The sequence below is a fragment of the Cannabis sativa genome, chromosome 9, assembly GCF_029168945.1.
Source record: "Cannabis sativa cultivar Pink pepper isolate KNU-18-1 chromosome 9, ASM2916894v1, whole genome shotgun sequence".
In the NCBI taxonomy this organism is placed as follows: Eukaryota; Viridiplantae; Streptophyta; class Magnoliopsida; order Rosales; family Cannabaceae; genus Cannabis; species Cannabis sativa.
The window spans coordinates 17338018-17350286 of NC_083609.1; the positions used below are offsets into that span (position 1 = coordinate 17338018).

The 12269-nt window shown below is 35.9% G+C and overlaps 1 protein-coding gene across 4 annotated transcripts; it reads left to right on the forward strand.

Moving 5' to 3' along the window:
* The first annotated feature begins 212 nt into the window (after positions 1-212).
* LOC115722868 (protein TRIGALACTOSYLDIACYLGLYCEROL 1, chloroplastic) lies at positions 213-2912 on the forward strand. Of its 4 annotated transcripts, none has more exons than XM_030652211.2 (4): positions 213-576; positions 771-835; positions 1540-1675; positions 1765-2912. In XM_030652211.2, the coding sequence occupies exons 3-4, from the start codon at positions 1632-1634 to the stop codon at positions 2771-2773; spliced, it is 1053 nt and encodes a 350-aa protein (XP_030508071.1). In that variant the 5' UTR covers positions 213-576; positions 771-835; positions 1540-1631; the 3' UTR covers positions 2774-2912. The 4 variants fall into 4 exon arrangements, with proteins under 4 accessions (XP_030508071.1, XP_030508073.1, XP_030508068.1 ...); XM_030652213.2 differs by having other exon boundaries at positions 213-556; XM_030652208.2 differs by having other exon boundaries at positions 214-576; positions 771-830.
* Positions 2913-12269: the final 9357 nt, after the last annotated feature.

Genomic DNA, 12269 nt, shown 5'->3' on the forward strand with positions numbered 1-12269 from the left:
TCCCCCACTCTCTGCCTACTGAACACCTTTAGCACATGTTTGACTCTATGTAATCTCTGCCCCATGAATATTGAGATTGTTGGACTTAAGAATTTTTTTCTAAGGATATTAAAAATTCAGGGGACATTTTTAACGATATTGAAAATTCAAGGGATATAATTTGGTATATGTCGGGACAAAAATCCTAATTACAAAATTATCAAAATATATCATTATCCCAATTATGTCACTTCATTTCATTGGAGATCCTCTCTGGTCTATCTGCACCACCATCCTTTTCTGGAAAACCAATTTTAAATCTTCCTAAATTGGCGTCGACGCTACGTACCACAGCCGGAGTATTTGACGATGCTTGCTGCCATCGTCGGAGCTTGAAGCTTGCTTTTATCGCCAGATCTGAGCTACCACAACTCGGAGTTTGACGACGCTTACTGCCATCTACAGAGTTCGAAGCTTGCTTCTATGGCCAAACCTCGACGCTAACGGGTGGAGTTTAAATGCCGATTTGGTGGACAGATTAACATTATCTGTAGAGAAAGAGAGAGCTACATACATGGTCTGTATTTTTTTTCACAGGTTGGGGATTGCTTTTCCTTTAGTTTTCTTTTGAAATTTTAGTGTGAAATAGAGATAGAATTTTATTAGGTTGACTGCAATTTGGGAGTGGTTCGAATTATTATCTTAAATTCCGTAGTTGTTAGTCTCCCTTGGGCCACTCTCTCGATCATATTTCACCTTTCTGAAAACTAATACTAATATTGGTTTGACAGCGAAAAAGAGAAGCTGAAAGACGAACCACTGAATCGGGTGATGAACCTCCGAATGACCTGGTAACGTAATCTCCTTCTTCCAATGATCGATTTACTTTTGATTTCCTCCTCTTAGTCTTATACTTACATGTACTGATTTTTTCTTTTGCCAACACTCACCAATTGTTTGTCAAAATTACTCAACCAAATAGAGATACTTCATTTTCCTTTTCTTCATTGCCTCCATTTATTTTGAGAAAAACTTGGGGATAGAGATTTGATAACCTTCAAAGAAGAATTCAGTTTGTGTTATTTTTTTCTCCTCCCTTAAACTGGATTAACACATATGTATCATCAAAAGAGGCTGAGACTGAACTTTTGTCATTTTCAAAATAAAAACTTACCATTACTCTGCGATTTTCTTGATTGATTGTAGCTATGCTTACGGAAATCCAAATGGGATTAAAAAAAATTGGAGATAAATCGGATTTCTTTTCAGTATGTTATTTCAAATTTAAGGCAATGTCTTCTAATGTATAATGAAGAGAATAATATTAAGGAAAAAGGTTTGGAGAGGAATGAGGACTATTTTTTTTTTTATTAAACTAATCTACTAGTCATGTGAAGAGTACTATTATAATTTTGTTTCTTAAATGGTACAGTAAACACATGAATAGATGGAGAAGGGGACACTTTCTTTACTTTTATTCCTTTTATGGTCATGGACTGATTTGAAACATTTGGTGTCTCGGATCAATTCTCATAAAATTCATGTTTTGTTTTTGTCCAGTTAAATTAGGTGAGTCAGCTTTGGTTTGGCGTTGCTGCTGTATTTTAGAAGGAACTCATTTCATAGACTTCGGATATTTAACACAATCAGCTATGCAAATAATTTCCAGTCATCTATACTTTTGTTGTCCTAACAGGTATTTTTTATCGTCTATTTTGTCATTTACCTTTGTACACGGTGAGTTTCTCTGGTCATCTTTTGTTAAATGCCTTGTCAATAATGCAGAAAAAGAAGCATAAAACCGGATGGGTGGTTTAAAATGCAAATCCCATGTTCACCTCAACGGGTTAAAAGTATTGCTTTTCTTCGAAGACCTCAGGATTGTAAGTTTTTAATGCAGAATACTAGACTGTTTTCTGTTCCGAACACAAATGATGGGCACCCATCTGTCTCCAAGCTAGAAGACTCGAACACTAATCATTCCCCCAACTCTGAAGTGGAATCCTTGCTTCACCATTGGTCCCCTCCCCGGTTTTTGTGGAGGGGATTATCAGTTCTTGTTATTGCAGGGCAGGTACTAGTAAGGATTTTAACAGGAAAGATCCATTGGCGGAATACTCTTCAACAGTTAGAGAGAGTTGGGCCTAAATCACTTGGGGTCTGTCTCCTAACTTCAGCTTTTGTTGGAATGGCCTTCACTATCCAATTTGTTAGGGAATTCACCAGGTTGGGATTAAGCAGATCTGTTGGTGGAGTACTAGCTTTGGCATTCGCAAGGGAGTTGAGTCCTGTGGTTACGTCGATAGTGGTCGCAGGACGTATTGGAAGTGCTTTTGCTGCAGAGTTGGGAACAATGCAAGTATCCGAGCAAACTGACACGTTGAGAGTTCTTGGGACTAACCCTGTTGATTACCTTGTGACCCCAAGGGTGATTGCTGCCTCTGTTGCTTTGCCATTTTTGACATTAATGTGCTTCATAGTAGGTATGGCATCAAGCGGTTTTCTTGCTGATGCTGTTTATGGTGTCAGTATCAACATTATCTTGGATTCAGCTCGAAGAGCCCTTAAGCCATGGGACATTATTAGTGCAATGATTAAGTCACAGGTGTTTGGTGCTATTATTTCTATTGTGAGCTGTGCTTGGGGGGTTACCACCATGGGAGGTGCCAAGGGTGTCGGGGAGTCCACAACCTCATCAGTTGTCATCTCCCTAGTTGGTATCTTCATTGCGGACTTCGTTCTATCCTACTTCTTTTTCCAGGGAGTAGGAGATTCATTGAAGAATTGTGTGTAAGCAAGTTTCATTGTCTAATAGTGTGTTCTCTGTTTGTTTATGGGTATATTCAAATTCGATCTGATTAGAGCAGGGAATGAATCAAGTGTTTGCACGATCAATTGCATGCCTTTTGGTAATTCTCATAATTTTGTTGCCATTCTCTTCTCTTTTGTGATTATACACGTTTAGGAAATAAGCCTTTTTTAGTTCGTGAAATGGATGTTGTCCAAATTTTTTTCTGCTTAAGTGAAAACTATAGCCATTCTATAATGAGCATCCTCTAGAATCTAGTAGCTTCTACGAAAAAAACCCTTTTTTTTCCTGAGAAATTTTGGTGGTGTTCGTTACTCGTTATAGATTGGAAGATGTGCCACATGTTTTCTAAATCCTCTTTTTGGGAAGAATAACCTTAAAGTGTTAAGTACTAAAAGATGTAGTATACTAATATTGGTGTATTTTAATATTTTATAAATTTTTAATTTAATAAATAGTATGAGAAATTATTAACCAATTATAAAGTATTATATAAGTGGTGTGGTGTTAGTTACAAATGCTCTAATAGCATCTTTAGTAAACATTTTCTTTTATTTTTTGTTTTTTGTTCATTTTACTCGTGAAAGTTATGACAATAATACACATTCTTCAATTTAGAATGGATGTAAACCTGGCCATCGGCATGACCTGTTAAAAAATTAATATATATAATTTTAATGTGAGTATAGTTACATATAATATTGTTTTTTTATAATTGAGATACGGTAGAAAATGCTGATGTCATTTAATAATATTGTAATCGGTTTTGGTAACTATAAAGGGTGGCCTCAAAACATTTCACATTTAATAATATTATTTTTTAAGGATAAAACTTGAATGTTATTCTTTTTATATTACTTAATTTTCTTACAAACATTTGAGTGAAGTTTAAGATGTTGAAAACTATCTTTTTTTTTTATTACACAATATTCTTTTATAATCAAAGTATTAAATATAACTTCACATAACTTATCAAATTAAAGTTTCTATCTAATACACGTAATTAGAATATAATCGATAAAATTGGATATAAATTAAAGATTAATAAAATAAAAATTAAAATTAAAATAAAAAATAAAAAGTGAGTGTAAAGTGTAATTTTCTTGAGTTTAACCATCCCAAAATTAAATGTAATTTACTTTTAGTAATACTTGCCACATGTATTCTATTTAAACAGACAATAATAAAATGGGACTATTTTTTTTTTTTAAAAAAACAGAATTCATTTAATCAAAAGGACATTACAATGAATAAAGCGAATCTCGCCGAATAGCTTGACTCGCACAAGGGGAACAATCCCAACCCACATGACACTAGCTTTGTTAATCAAAGCATCATTGGCTAAAACATACGCAACCTGGTTTGCTTCTCTAAATACAAAAGAAATCCCTGCCACCCTTTCATTCTGCACTAAGTTTACTGCTTGGAGGCAATCGGATTCAACTGTAAAAGAGGACAGGTTGTGCTGTAAACTAGCTTGAAGACCAGTCAACATCGCTTGAAGTTCGCCTTGTAAAGGCGTGATTTCCTTCTGCACAAAGCTGTTAGTAGCAGCATAAAGACGACCTTCATGATCCCGAATGACTGAACTAAGACCTGCTATTCCTTCCCCAACCTTGACTCCTGCATCAATATTTATTTTAAAAGAGCCCCGCACAGGTGGAGTCCATCTTGTAGCCTCTCTCTGCTGTCCAGTTTGCTTCGGCACAACACTCTCTTGAAGTTCATGAAGGAATTTGCTACACCATTCCAAGATAGCACTAGCTTGAGGCTTGTGTCCCATAAAATGGGACTATTTAAGAGTAATTAATGTATTTTTTTAAGTAATATAGATTTGACCGAGCATAGTTTTGATATTTATTTTTTAATAATTTTTAAATGTACATAATTTCTAATAATATCATACATGTAGAGATGATAATATCCAAGAAGAAATACAAGAATTTTTCCAAAAAAAGCTACAAATAATTAGTGTTTTCAACCATAATTACAATAAAACATGATAAAAGAGAATAATGATAGTCTTAGATGGTGCAACATGATTTAAAAAGTACCTCATGTTAAAAAAAGAAAAGAAGAAGAAGAAGAAGCATGATATGATAATATCTTGCTAATTGGATTGGAATGAGCCTTGTGTGGAGTTTGCATTGAAATTAAAGTAGTCTAATTCAGAATGAGTTGGCTTGTATAAATCATTTGTGGATAATAACACCCTTGACCTTTGTGTTGGTGGACCTTCTCATACACGTATGCTTATTATAATCTGTATCTTTACAAATTTGTTTGAATCTGCCCATCGTTTGAAACATGTGCTTTTGCCCTTTTTGAATTTATTGGTATACTCATTTCTTTTGTTCTCACCCTAATTAGATCTTCTATAATATTAGAGCTTTTATGATGTGTTGTTATTTTCGTAGTTAATGCTTGGTCGTCACCTTAATTGTCATTGTATTTATCTTTAAATATACTTGTTAACTGAGTAATTTTACTTTTTGCCATTTCAAAAGTACTGATTTCGCGTGATAAATAGTAGCTCATTAAATTTGAATATGAAGTGAGTGCGACATACTTATTACAAAGTTATCAATACACTATATAAAATTTCTCAAGTTATAAATGTACCATAATAAAATAGGCGAAGAGAGCTTTTGTACACCATGATAAATTTATTTAGTTAGCAAACAAATCATGAACAACTAAATGATACCTACTAGATAAAATATAATAGTATGAGAGTAAAGAAAAATGCCATAATTATCTCAAGCAAAAATGAAAAATTAACATAATAAAATAAAATGAAATTATTACTAAATATGAATTGTGTTCACCTTGACTTTTGCTTGAGCTTTGATTTTTTCTTGAAATTTTGAAGGATTTTAAGTTTGGAAGAAGTCTTCACGCCCTTTGGGCAACGAGCTAATATAATTGATTTTGGAATAGTTCATATGTCAAGAGTTTTCAGCTCACACCATTTATACTTATATAGAATTCTTTCATCTCAAACAACAAACATGAGCAATTAAAGTTGTTTCCATCTTTTGTGTGTTGGACTTAGACTATATTGAAATTCTATGAAAGAGTAAATGGTGTGTGTAATGTGGTCCTCCTTATTAAAAATAGAATACAAATGCTTTTTCTCAATTTGAGCAAGCAACTTATAGTAGATATCTTGTAAAAATTTCAACAACCTATTTGTGATATGTTGTGCAAGAACACTGCAAGAAACAACAAAGAACAAGCAATAACAGAACAAAGCAAGTGATCAAAGAGATCAATGATAATGAACTGTAATGAATGTATAAGAAACCGAATTCACCAAGAATCAATGAGGCTGAGTTTTGAACATGAAGAAGAATCTTTATTGCAGAATAATCTTTGATTACAATCAATGAGAGAGAGAGAGAGAGAGAGAGAGAGAGAGAGAGAGAGAGAGAGAGAGAGAGAGAGAGAGAGAGAGATAAACCAGCAAGTTAATCAATTACAAAAACAGAGACAAATTACATCAAATCCTCACATGAGGGAAGCCATTTCATGAATGGACACTCCCTTTAACATCCCTCCTTGAACTCTCAAGAAAACTATGCCTTTTAGTTTATTCAATCTCTCTCTAAGCAATTAACAAATCATCTCAAAACCAGTAAAAAAAATCAGTAGGCAAGAATTCTATTTATAGGTGTAGGCAGCAACCGATTTTGAAGCCAACTGAATTAGTTGGTTAGGTAAGTTGGTGATGATGTGGCAAACTAATGATTCACATGTGTCTTAATTATAACAATTTCCACCTTAATTGAGACACAAGTGAACTGAAGTTTGAGAAGTTTAAGATTCTTCAATGTTGAGCAAGGTTAGGCAATGCCTAAACTTGTCCAAAGTGACACACTTAGTAAGCATGTCAGCAGGGTTGTGGTCTGTACTAATTTTCTTGACATGTACCTGGTTGCTGGTGACAATGTCTCTGATGAAATGCAACCTTATGTCTATGTGTTTAGATCTCTCATGATGCATAGGATTTTTCATGAGATGAAGTGCACTTTGATTGTCACAGTGCACTGTTATGTCATCAGTGTTGAGCCCGAGTTCACTAGTGAATCCCTTCAACCATAGTGCCTCTTTAATTGCTTCAGTGGCAGCCATATATTCTGCTTCTGTTGAAGATAAAACTACAACCTTCTGCAGTGTCGATTTCTAACTTACACAGCCACCAAGCACAGTAAACACAAAGCCTGTGAGTGACCTCCTTGTATCTATGCAACCAGCATAATTTGAATCCACACAGCTAGTAACAGTTTCTTTGGCAAATGACTCTTTTCCAAACATAATTCCCATGTTTAGAGTGCCTTTGATGTACCTTAGAGTCCATTTAAGAGCAGACTAGTGTTGCTGCCCAGGGTCTGTCAAAAATATACTAACCATGCTCATTGCATATCCTATGTCAGGTCTGGTACAGACCATAGCATACATCAAGCTGCCAACAGCATTGGCATAAGGTATGCAATCCATATCAGATCTTTCTCTTTCAGTTTTTGGTGATCGCTCCTTTGAAAGTCTGAAGTGGTGAGCTAATGGTGTTGAAACAGGTTTGGCATTTTCCATTCCAAAGCTGGTTAGAACTTTCTTCAGGTATCCTTTCTGAGATAAGAAGATAGAATGGGGTCTATTTCTTTTGATGTCAATGCCTAGGATCCTTTTAGCTGATCCTAGGTCCTTCATTTCGAATTCAGCATTAAGCTTTTCTTTTATCTTGTTTATCTCAGATCTATTTTTACCAATTAATAACATATCATCTACATACAATAATAGATAGACATGCTGATTAAAGTAAACACAAGGATCATATCTGTTTTGACTGAATCCAATGGCCTTCATGAACTCATCGAACCTCAAATTCCATGTCTAGGAGCCTGTTTCAAACCATAGAGTGACTTGAGCAGTAGGCATACTTGATTAGGATTCCCATTGTCAAATCCCTTTGGTTGTGTCATATAAATCTTTTCATCAAGTGTGCCATGTAGGAATGCAGTTCTAACATCCATTTGATCAATCTCAAGGTCATACTTAACTGCTTTTGCTATCATAACCCTTATGGATGTTTATTTTACAATTGGGGCAAAAATTTTAGTGAAATCTGCTCCATCCTTTTGAGTAAAGCCTTTGGCAACTAGCCTTGCTTTGTATCTCACTTCACCATTGCCAGTTTATCTTCTTTATGCCTGAATAGCCATTTGCATCCTACTAGCTTTTGACCCTCTGGTTTGTTGACAACAATCCATGTCTTGTTTTTCTTCAAGGATACCATCTCATCATCAATGGCTTTGTTCCATTTCTTGCTATCCTTACATGTGATTGCTTCTTGATAAGTCTCAGGTTCTGAGTTGTCTAGATTTTCTGCTGCTGCAAGTGCAAAAGCTGTGAAATCAGCAAAACCAAATCTGGCAGGGGCTCTATGAACCCTTCTTTCTCTATCTCTAGTGAGCTGATAACCATTAGCACTCATGTCAGCCTCTACTCCCATAGGTTCTTCTGTTTGAACCTGATCAGCAACCTGTTCTTCAGGTGCCTGAACTGTAGTGCCTGCATCTACCTCAAACTCAATTGGTTCAGTACTAGAGTTTTCATTTGGTTTAGCATCTGTCTTAGATTTCATTGCCATTTCCACCTCTCTAAAGACAACATCCCTACTTAGAATACATTTCTTGTAACCTAGTTCCATGCACCATAGTTTGTAGCCTTTCACTCCATCTGGATAGCCTAGAAATAGGCACTTTAAGGCTCTTGGTTGGAGCTTGTCTTGCCTTATGTGAGCATAGGCAGTACATCCAAACACTCTAAGGTGTTTATAGCTTGGTGGATGCCCTGTCCATTTTTCTTGTGGGGTCTTGAATCCAATGGCTGCAGAAGGACATCTATTGATGAGATAGCTAGCTGTCTTCACAGCTTCACCCCAAAAAGGTCTCTCAAGCCCACACAATGTAGCATGCATCTTACCCTCTCAGTTAGAGTCCTATTCATCCTTTCAGCTAACCCATTTTGCTGTGGATTCTTGGGTACAGTCTTGTGTCTGTCAATGCCTTCTCTCTTGCAAAACTCAGTGAATTGGTTTGAGCAAAACTCAAGACCATTGTCAGTTCTGAGTTTCTTTACTTTCTTTCCAGTTTGGTTCTCATTAAGTCTCTTCCATGTGACAAAAGTGCTGAAAGCATGATCCTTAGACTTGAGAAGATACACCCATACCTTCCTAGAAAAATCATCTATGATGCTGAGAAAGTAGCTAGCTCCTCCCAGTGTCGTAATCCTTGATTTCCCCCATAAGTCAGAGTGTATGTAGTTCAATTGTTCCTTGCTGATGTGTAGACCTGGAGAGAATTTTGCCTTGCAACACTTCCCATATACACAATCTTCACAGAATCCTAACTTACCATCCAATTTATCCTTCAATAGTCCATATTTCTCGAGTTCTTGCATGCCCCTTTCACTCACATGACCAAGCTTAAGGTGCCAAAGCCTGGTCTTGTCAATCTCCTGATCTGTTATGGCAGGTGCATCATTTCCCACAACAGTTTTCCCAATTAAAGAATATAGACCATTCTTTAATTCTCCTTTCATCATAGGTTGGAATTCTTTGAGATCACAAGCATTCCACCTTCCACCTTGATGATGCAACCAATGCTGTCCAACATACCAATTGACAGCAGGTTCCTCTTCAAATCAGGTACGTATCTGACATTCTTAACTGTTCTTGGTATGCCATCAAACATAGTGATGACCACAGACCCAATACCAAGTACACTGCATGCTTTGTTATTTCCCAAAAGCATTGTTCCCACTGAGATCTCCTTGAGATCACTGAACATTTCAGCTTTGGGACACATGTGGAAGGAACACCCCGAGTCCAAGATCCACTCCTTTTCATATGCTCTACTTGAGACAACTAAAACATCAGCAGACATATAATCTTGGCATGCAATGTCAGCTTCTCTTTGTTTCTTTCCTTCTTCTTTGGCAAGTTTAGCTTTGAGTGCCCTGCACTCACTTCTGAAATGTCCTTCTTTTTGACAATAAAACATTTCTTTCCTGATTTGAACTTTGACTTGGTTTGATGATTGCTGCTAGATTTACTGTGATGATTCTTTCTGTCTAGTTTGCCTTTGGTGAACAGCCCCTCTCCACTGATGTCAGAATTGTCATCAGATCTATTTTGAATCTCCTTTGAGTTGAGTGCAGACTTGACATCTGCCATGGTTAGGGATTCCTTTCCATATAATATAGTATCAACAAAGTGTTCAAAATATTTTGGTAGAGAAGAGAGTAAAATTATACCTTGATCATCATCATCTATCTTGACTCCAATATTATTCAATTCTAGAATAATTCTATTGAATTCATCAAGATGTTTTCTTAGCTCTTTACTTTCATCCATTCTTAAAGTATAGAGCTTTTTCTTTAAGTATAATTTGTTAGCTAAAGATTTTTTAAGGTAAATATTAGCCAACTTACCCCAAAGACCCACTGCAGTCTCTTCTTCAGAGACTTCCCCCAGAACCTCATCGCCAAGACTCAGCAAGATTGCACTATGTGCTTTGATCTGAATCTCCTTCTTCTTCTTTTCATCTTCAATGGCTTTCATGGCTTCTGCATCAAGAGCTTCATACAATCCTTGGTGCACCAACATAGCCCTCATTTTTAGCCTCCATAACCCGAAGTCATTTTCACCAGAGAACTTGTCCATCTCGAATTTAGCCATTGACATTCTTGGTTTCTCTGAGTTGTAATCGAGCAGTTCTTGAATTAATTAAGCCAACCTTGGCTCTGATACCATTTGTTGTGCAAGAACACTGCAAGAAACAACAAAGAACAAACAATAACAGAACAAAGCAAGTGATCAAAGAGATCAATGATAATGAACTGTAATGAATGTATAAGAAACCGAATTCACCAAGAATCAATGATGCTGAGTTTTGAACATGAAGAAGAATCTTTATTGCAGAATAATCTTTGGTTACAATCAATGAGAGAGAGAGAGAGAGAGAGAGAGAGAGAGAGAGAGAGAGAGAGAGAGAGAGAGAGAGAGAGAGAGAGAGAGATAAACCAACAAGTTAAACAATTACAAAAACAGAGACAAATTACATCAAATCCTCACATGAGGGAAGCCATTTCATGAATGGACACTCCCTTTAACATCCCTCCTTGAACTCTCAAGAAAACTATGCCTTTTAGTTTATTCAATCTCTCTCTAAGCAATTAACAAATCATCTCAAAACCAGTAAAAAAAATCAGTAGGCAAGAATTCTTTTTAAAGGTGTAGGCAGCAACCGATTTTGAAGCCAACTAAATTAGTTGGTTAGGTAAGTTGGTGATGATGTGGCAAACTAACAATTCACATGTGGCTTAATTACAACATGATATGGTAGCAAATGTTTGGTGGTAAACTGTGGAGAAGTGTTGTCTTTTGAAGTCATTTTCAACTTCATTATGGTGGAGTGTGTTGATGGCAAAGTCAATCTGAGACACAAAGTCTCTCAGTGAGTAATTATGCACTTAAAATCTCTTCAGTTGTGTATTCATTCCTCACACCTTTGTGTGGTTGTCATGCCTGCTCTTAACCAAGTCTCTATCCATTGATCATGTTCTTTATATTTGTCTTTGAAATATTTTACATCTCTGATGTCATAATATTCCAACAAAGCAATCCATTTCTCATCAAATTCTTCGACGGTGTAGAATCTATACATCAAGTCATAAAACACTGTCTTGAATGAAGGATCCGTACATTTCTTAGTTATATTTTTTTCGATGTGCCACAACCATAGTGATGAAGTACACTTGAAAGCAATAACTTAATAGCAAATGCCATTCTTGCATCACCATTAGTGAGTACTACAACATGCTTTTTGTTGACCGTGCAATCAAGGAACCCTTAACATCTAGAGAAATGTATCTTTAGTCTCATCTAAGAGAATTACAAGGCCAAAAACACAGTCTGAAAGTGGTTGTTGACGCCGACAAGGATCGCCAAAGGCTTATGATACTTGTTGGTCCTTAAAGTGGTATCGAAAGCCAGAACATCACCGAATAACATGTAATCCCAGTTGGGATTTTATGCCCTAAATAATGCTCATTTCAGTACAATCTTATTTACTAAATAAAAGATCAAAAATCATTTTGTGTTGCTTGGTTCACATGTTACTTTCATGATTATATGTTTCATATAAATTCTGTTAAATCTCAAACATATTGTTATTCATGATTACAATGTTTTCTACACAGTGAAAATAACCATGCTTATATGCTTTAAACTATTTAGTCCCATGATTTACAAGTGCACTAAATTTACACAGATGTGATAACCAATAATGTAGTTGTATAAGTAGAATGCCCTTTCCAGGGCATTAGAGAAGTAAACTTGTATCAGATGAATCGACTATACATCGGACTAGACCAATATTAACAGTGGAAAAGATATTGTTATCCCAATATTTGCCCA

Excerpts from the sequence above, each read along its gene's own strand:
- LOC115722868 (XM_030652211.2), top strand. The coding sequence starts at position 1,632 with ATGCAAATAATTTCCAGTCATCTATACTTTTGTTGTCCTAACAG. Across the intron at positions 1,676-1,764 it reads TACTTTTGTTGTCCTAACAG|AAAAAGAAGCATAAAACCGG; the intron begins GTATTTTTTATC and ends TCAATAATGCAG.